Source organism: Lactuca virosa, chromosome 2, assembly GCF_052849685.1.
Source record: "Lactuca virosa cultivar CGN04683 chromosome 2, Lactuca_virosa_CGN04683_v6, whole genome shotgun sequence".
Taxonomy (NCBI): domain Eukaryota; kingdom Viridiplantae; phylum Streptophyta; class Magnoliopsida; order Asterales; family Asteraceae; genus Lactuca; species Lactuca virosa.
In genome coordinates, this window is record NC_136427.1 from 97,960,887 (window position 1) to 97,969,397 (window position 8,511).

General features: G+C 34.0%; 1 protein-coding gene across 1 annotated transcript; it reads left to right on the top strand.

Moving 5' to 3' along the window:
• The first annotated feature begins 3,028 nt into the window (after positions 1–3,028).
• On the top strand, positions 3,029–7,377 carry LOC145159320 (F-box family protein). The gene is made up of 5 exons (XM_079078262.1): positions 3,029–4,701; positions 4,802–4,881; positions 4,981–5,159; positions 5,728–5,802; positions 7,079–7,377. Exons 1-5 carry the CDS (start codon positions 4,003–4,005, stop codon positions 7,264–7,266), a joined length of 1,221 nt encoding a protein of 406 aa, XP_078934388.1. The 5' UTR covers positions 3,029–4,002; the 3' UTR covers positions 7,267–7,377.
• The last annotated feature ends 1,134 nt before the right edge of the window (positions 7,378–8,511 follow it).

Here is an 8,511-nt window from a genome sequence, read left to right on the forward strand (position 1 = left end):
TGTACCCAGAGTCTCCTGGAGGGAGAGCGTGAATTTGTGTATAGATCTATACGGGATTGACCATCCTACACCTTGCTGCTAGCTACAGTGGGACCTGCAGGTCTACGGGTGACGAATGTCATATCTTTTCGACGTCTCGAACGTCGTGTTATACTAAGTCAAATCAAGTATGGATACAATCATATCACATTTTACCTTAATTAAACTAACAAGTTTATGGATAGTTAGTACATCAGTAGTCACTTAGATAAAACTACTAGTACATCGTTATTTCCCATTTCATTCACATTGTGATCTTCTCACATAACGGTAATGGAAAACTATATTTTTATTAATGATAGTTACACTTGGGAAAACTCACACTTTTACAAAAGAACAAACATAGAAAACAGTTGGGTCTTGGTAGAAGACCACTTTAGTAGAAAATATAGGATTTTCTAGGAAGTTTACAAACATTTTCAACAAACACTTACAAACTCTTACATCAAACATTTAAAAATACTTTCTTCAACTTATACAACAACGACACTAAAATACTTATGAACTCACCAGCTTAAATGCTGATCTACGCTTTCAAAATAACTTGTATTCTCAGGTCGCCAGTAGACAGGTACCGATGATCAGATTTTTTGAGAAGATGGAGCACATTCAAGACTCATCTTTCATTTTGATTATTCATTTTTGGTGTCTTATAAACTACAGAACACACTTGTATTAAAATTATTACTATTAATGAAATGGATGATGTTGTTGCTTGTTTACTATTATGCATTGTTGTGATACTGTACATGACGTCCTCCACCCCCAAACGTTCCGCCATTCCGGTTTTGGTTGTATCTTGATATGTATGATGATGGTGTTGTCTTGTTTCAATTATATACAATTGTGATGATATTACAAGATGAAGTCAGCGCAAGCCCCTGAACGTTTCTGCCGTCTGGTTCGGGGGTGTGACACTAGCAATCGTAGGTGGGGTTGTTAGACCCCGTATAGATCTATACATATCTTCCTAGCTCTTGCAAGATTAATGATAATAGGTATCGGGGAATGCCGAATTTAATCAAGGCCTTTGGATGAATATTAACAGATCAGTAACACATTGGCCTTAGGTATGTATCTTTTATATTTTATATTTTATATTTTATCTTTTATCTTTTATCTTTATCCTTCATAGGGATTTCCTACATTAGGAAAGGTTTTTCCAAAAAAAAAAATTCTTAAATTAATACAACCCAACAAAAACCAAAAACTATAAAAACTTGTATACTCACCAAGATTATGTTGACGTTTTCAAAAATACATGTATTCTCAGGGAGATGAGTGTGGAGTATGGTCATGTCAAGGAGGAGGAGGTCTTCAAGGAAGTTGTTGGAGTTTAGTTACATCTGTTTATCATTTTTAGTCATGTTTAGGAAGCGTGCTTGACTTTTAAAACAATGTAATCCCAGTATAATTTATAATAAACAAAAAGAAATGTTTGTAATATACTTTTGTGTTATGTTATATATATATATATATATATATATATATATATATATATATATATATATATGCCTCGGTCCAATTCTTCCCATGTTCGCATCGTCCAACGTTTCCTCCGCCGGTCGAGGGTGTGCCATTCATGCATCTCAAGACTTCATGAATCCTTTCTTTAAGATAAAGCTGAATTTTTGTTGATTATGTGTTGATGTTGACATTTTATAACAAAAAATGTAAGCTTTTTAAGAAAATATATTTTTATTAGACTTTTTCAATTGAAATCAAATACTCAAATCAAACCCAATATACTTCAACTTCTTGTATTCATACAGAAAAATAATGGTCTAGGTGACATCCAAACCAAACCTAAATTCACATAGGGTTAATTTTGAGATAAAAATAATATATGAAACGAAAACAACTACAGAAACAACCCATTCCCCATGCATGTATTCTACAAATTCACAAGGTTGTAGTAAGAATAAGACCCAATACACTATTAAAAACCCTAAAATCTTGCCAAAAACAATTAAAATTTTAATAATGTCAAAAAGGAAGCAAACCCAAACTCTTCCAAGCTAATTCCATAGCCAAGGTAATCATGTAGCCAAGTTGATCCTTCAAACTGCGATCATAACTTGCAAAGCTCAGCCAAATTAGGAAAAAGATCTCTAATATAAGCCCCTGTCAATATATTATTCAGAAAAATTCAAATAAAACCAACATTTAAGATGCATGATATACGAATTTCATAAACTAATAAAAGCCTCTACAAATTTCATATAGTCATATGTTTTCGGGCACATAAAGTACCTCAAAGATAAATCTATCCATTCGAATGAACACTAAATTAAATTAACATTCAAGGAAAATAACTAACCTTAACAATCAGGAAATCGATTATAAATCACCGATTATAGAAAATTAACAATTAATAAATAAATAATGAAAATCTTTTAGTAGGTATTTACAAATATGTTATTTGTAACATGAGTGACGATACTTTAGGTTGAATCGGTGAATGATAGTTTGTCGGCAACGAATGCATACCAGTGTCATGTGGCAATGGTGGAGCCGAATTAGGGTTAACAGTTCCGTGATTTAGGTTACGAATGAAATACAATTTTGGAAACTTTGAATATCATTAAGGAGACGTGTAATTCTTCAAAAGAAACAATGTTTGACTTCTTATTTGGTCTAGATTATATCAACAATTTAATCTAAGGATGAAAAGGTTATAAATGAAACACAATCAAAGGTCCTTATTGCTTCAATGATAAATTAAAGTTTCTCTTTTAATTTTAATATATATTAGAGATCAGAGATTACCTTTTAAAATCATTATGTCTAAAGATAATCGACAATTCAAAAGGAAATTTTGACAAAACATTATCTTTCCATCGTATGGGCGGTTTATAAAATAATATTTAGAGTGTAAGAAGGATTCATATATTAAAATCAAATAACAAAATCACCGTCAACTATATCAGCCAATAAAATAACTATATCAACTTTACGCCCATTGCCCCATTATATGGGTATCCTGAACGCCTCTTCCACTTGGTCATTGCTATAAAATGGCGAAGTGAGAGGGAGAAAAAGAGAGGGGGAGAGAGGGATTAGCTCCCAAAATCATATCCACACAATCCCATACTCTAAAAAGTTGATCTTTCAAGGCAGCCGCACACACACGTAAAGATAGACAATCCTTTCTTATCAGTTATCATCCTTCTTCGCTACATCAACTATCGTCCATAACCCGTTTGACAAAATTCCCCAAAGAAAGCAAAAAGATAAAGACGGAAAGGGGAAAGACATAAGCCAACGCATTTTCTTTTCTTGAAGTATGTTTTTGTGGGTGTGCGTAAGAACATTGTGTAAATGAGTTGTTGACGAGAAGACTCCAGTGAACTACCAATCAAACTCCATCATAATATATCTTTTCTTCTTCTTCATCCTTACCACGACTCTTCCATCATCATCTCAAGCTCTCTTTTTGGAATATACCATTAAATTGTTTATTGTGTATTGGAAATAAACCATTGTTTACATTTATCCTTTCATTTTTAGTTGTTGGGTTCACCTAACTCTTGGTACAATCTCAACTACCCTGATCTGTTTCTCCTAATTTACAATTTTGTACTTGATTTCTATCCAAAACTTTGTGTTTTCTTTCTCAACGATTTATTGGATGCGTTCATCATGTTTCAGAATCTAATCTGATACACATGCCCACTGATTTTTCTGTCAGAAAACCCGTCTTAGATCTGACGTTCTCTCTCTTGATTGGCGAAAGAGGTAAGTCTTGACCCTTTCATTCTCTCTCATCTCTCTCAATCTTGAAACTTTTTTCTGGTTTAAGTTTTCATCGAAGAAGACGAGGCCCACAAGCTGGGTTTTGGGTGGGCTTCGTATGAACAGAAACGAAAGAAAACCCCATTAATTTTGGAAGGTGGGGGCTTTTGAAATTCTTGAAGAATAGAAGCTGGTGCTTTGTTCTACACATCTTCCGCCTTTTTTAAAATGCTTTTTATCTTCGTTACTTGCTTCTCATTCATCCTCTTTTTTAAATACTCTCTTCCCATCAAACCACTTCCTTCGTGGGCATATGAGATGAGGTTACTCTCTTTCTATTTCTGGAAAGATTTGTCTACCCTTTTCCCCTCTGTTAAACTCTTGAAGAAGACCCTCTTGTTTATGTTTTCAGCAAAGGGTATTATCAAAAAGAATAACACCACAAGAAACTCCGAAAATATGACATCATCAGAGGTCAATGAGAATGAGAATGAGATGTCTGTGTTGGATTTGCCTAATTTGGCATTGGAATGCGTACTTGAAAAGCTTGAACCCGATGGGCTTTGTAAAATGGCTTGTGTTTGTAGCTATTTAAAGGATATGTGTTTGAGTGATCACCTTTGGGAAGATCATATGAAGAAAAGATGGGGTAGAGTGATTGGTGACGTGGCTTACAAAGAATGGCAATTACATATTGCTTCTAAAAAGCAATCGAATTACTTTCTTGATGGTGAAAATCGAAAAGGTTTAATGGGTTATTTGTGTAAACTTTGGCCTGTTATTTTACTTAAATCTAGCTCTATTACTTATGGTGATAGCAAAAACATGAAGCTTTCTTCTCAACCTCCCATTGATTCCATAGTTTCTTGCTATCGTGCGCTTCAGACTGGAAAGTTTTGGTTCCCTGCTCAAGTCTTCAATCGTGAGGTATGATTTCCTTGTTTCTTGGCAGTGTTTGGTACCATGGAATTGTTCATTCCATGGAATATGATTCCGATTACCATGTTTGATAATTATTGTTTTACAGAATGGGCATGTTGGGTTCATGCTATCTTGCTATGATGCTGACCTTAGCTATGATTCTCATACAGATACATTCCAGGCTAGGTAGAGCTCAATTACTACTTCCAATTTTATTTCTCATTAAGACATTACTTCAAAAATCAAATAATGAAAGTAAATTGCTATTTATTGGAAATATTGCAGATACCCACCTCATGGGAGGAGGGCAGCTGCAATAGAGACAGGTGTCACATGGGATAGGCTGAGGGCCCCACCTGTTGATAATTCACCTCATGATCTTCATATTTCAGATTGTTTGAATGATTTACGCCCAAAAGATCACATTGAGATTCAATGGAGAAGGAACAAACAGTTTCCTTATGGTTTGTACTTTCTTCTCCCTCCTTATTTAAAGCATTGTATATACATGACATAAAATTTTCAAAGTTCAATATGGTAATAGGAAAAAAATAAAAATAAGATTTTATAATAAACAAATAAATCAAAGTACATTGCTATTTCTTGATATAATAAAAAATGTCTCGGTAATTGATTCCATGTAAAGAATGATATCATCCTCCAATGCCTTGTGAAATCTTTTATATTATAAAGAAAGAAAAGCAGATGCTCTTTACAACATGACACATTCACTTGTGTAGTTGGCTGCGATTAATTTGGAATCCTTTTTTTTTTTTTCTTGTCTTGCTCTAAAGTTGTTTTATTGGAATATAACCAATAATTCACCCCCACTTTGCTTTTTTTATTTTTTTAATGAAAGATAACGTTTCCTTCATTTTGGGAAAAGCCAGCTATTCAAAGTTTGGCAGAAAGTTGTGTCAAAATTGATCACTTGTTTTCTTGAGATAACAAACAATTTGAAAGAATCTTTTCATGTCATCTTTTTCCTTGTATATGATCTCAAAAGATGTTCAAATTTTTTTATTCTTGTAGGTTGGTGGTATGGTGTTGTGGGCCACTTAGAAGCATGTGATGGTATCCACACTTATTGCCACTGCCATGAAAATGGTAAGTTTTTATTACTTTACAAAAAAATACCAGGGTTCGAGTCTCAGCAACCACAGTGTTGAGTGTTGGATTCATCTGTGTGGGCCAGATCAGGGGTTGCTGAAAGAATAATTTATTTATTTTTACATAAAGAAAATAAACAACCATATAACTAATTTGCCGTTCATAATGAATATCATATGGGATCCATGATGTGGCTTAATGTTGTTCATATGACAACAACTAAACGTGTCCAACTATTAAATAGACCCCATAAAAGTGATAGTTGACAATTATTTCCCTTTTGAACATTGACATCTTTGATTATATATGCCTATCACCCGACAACCTCTCTATTCTATAAGGTCCATACCTACATAAACATTAAAATCTATGATTAGGCATATGTCACATTTCAATGCACACCCTCTTAAAAAAGTGGTCCTGAAAGATGTTGTACCCTTATCAATTTGTCATGATCTATTAAAACAATGCACTTGTTTTGTCAAGTGGTATGGACCATGGTGTATGCCATTCATTAAAATCATTAATGTTCTTCTCGAGTTTTTGATTGAGTTATAATGATTCAACTTGTGGTTGTAATTATGTTGTCGGTTTTGTTTTCGTTGGTTTAATTTTGTGGGGTCGAGCCTCGGGGCATTTGCGTAATTTTGACTTTTACGTTTTAAGTACACGAAAACGTCCTCTTTAGTGCAATTAAAAAGTTTCTACAAAATGGTTACACTACACGTGACCCCTTTTAGTATATACTACACGTGACCCCTTTTAGTATATAGGTGCAAAAAAAAAAATTAAAGTATCTTGTGAGACACAAATGTAAAAGCCCAAAACCTCGTATACTCAAATCTCACCAGGAAACCAAAAAAAAACACAAATTTAAATAAATTTAACAAATGAATTTTTAGGCCAAAATAAATAAAAGACGCTATTTTAGCCAATAAAAACCATCCAAATTTATACTTCGACCACTATGACTAGTCAAATTTTAGTGGCTTTAGTGGAACATTAGTATAAAAAATTTCTGTAAAGCCACTACATTTAACAATTTTCTATTGCAACTGTTTTAATATGCTATATCATGTCATAACAAGTCAAAGTCGTCAATATGGAGAAAAAATAATCAAACTTGGGTGACTTTTATTGGCAAAACTGTAATATAGCAGTAAAACCATAAAAATGGGGGAAATACAGTGGCGTTTATGTATTTTGTCAATTTTTTAAACCAATATATTATTGTTTTAGATTAGATGATGAAAAAAGTTATATTTGTGTTTAGATACTGTGGTGTTGGAGTTCAATCAATATGCTCCTGGATCACGATGGAGACATACGATGATAAACAGGAAAGAGCATCGTGAGGAAGGAAACGAGGCAGATGGGTTTTATGGAGGAATCAGAAAACTAAATCGTAAAGATGAGATTTCAATGTGGGAACAATTTTGGCCTGCTGAAATCTTGGAATAATAATAGAAAATCTCATTTATAAATATGTATAACACTCAAGTAGGAAGTTACTTGTAGGTTACTTTTCATATACCCGTACGTTTTAGAATTAGAGATTAAATTACAGTTTTAGTCCCTGTGTTATATCATTTTTACATTGCTTCCAAAAAGAATAATTTTTTTGTAATAATTGTCCTTATATGTTTACAGTGAAAAATGACTTTCGCCCAGTTTCTTAAAGAATCATACAAATCAAACGTGAGGACGAAAAATGTTATGAAATTGTAAAATAAGGAGGATACATGCAAAAAGATTCACTTTTGAATTTGATATTGAATTAAACAGTGAATGAACGAGATACGTGGGCTAATTCCATAAAAACCCCCAAATTTTCAAAAAATGTTCGGTTATGTCCTAAGTCCATTTTTTTGTCCATAGAAACCGCACATTTACGTAAAAATTGCCATAATTACCCTCTTTTCCGATTTTACCCTTCTATCACATAGGGTATGTTTGGTTCTAACCTCACCATCACTACCTATCCGATCAATTCCCCTTCCCTCACACACCCTCACACAATGACACCAGATGCCGGCGCTACCAACATCTACAACACCACCGTCGGAATCCTCCATGCAAACCATCCATGGTTCGACGACTTCCTCTCTTCCTTTACTCTCCCTACTCATCTTCATCTTAACCCTAATTCTTCGCCCAATCGTTGCAATCATGTTCCTGTTCACCATCATCGGTTGGATCTTCCTCTTCTTCGTCAGATACGAAGGTTAATCGTTTTCGATTTCGAGTTCGGCCATCTTTTGGTTATGATTTAGTTGATTGTGATTACGATCGTTGCGGTTACTATCACCGGAGTTTGGTGGAACCTCTTTAGCTCGATTCTAATTGCGGCTCCTCTGTTGAGCTTACGTGCGATATTGAGGACTCCTGATGATTCTGAATCGCCATATGGAGCTTTGCTTTCAGGTGTTGATGAAGATGAAGATTCACGAGGAGCCTACATACAGGTTTGATGAATTTTTGAAGAACAAATTCGATTTGATTCTAACAATACTTTTGCTTGTACGATTTTTATATACATGTAAAACGATTGATGATTATGTCACTATGTTGTTTCAATGGCTATTTTTGTTTCATATGACCTCATATTTTTTGCTAGTGGAATGTGAATTGTGATCCAAGTTGTGTTCTTGTTGGCAATTACTGCATTCACATAACACTGAAACTCAAAATTAAAATCAAAATCAG

Bases quoted from the DNA above. Each gene is read 5' to 3' on its own strand.
- LOC145159320 (XM_079078262.1), top strand. From the start codon at position 4,003: ATGCTTTTTATCTTCGTTACTTGCTTCTCATTCATCCTCTTTTTTAAA. The intron at 4,702-4,801 runs GTATGATTTCCT...ATTGTTTTACAG, and splicing joins CTCAAGTCTTCAATCGTGAG to AATGGGCATGTTGGGTTCAT. The intron at 5,803-7,078 runs GTAAGTTTTTAT...ATTTGTGTTTAG, and splicing joins TTGCCACTGCCATGAAAATG to ATACTGTGGTGTTGGAGTTC.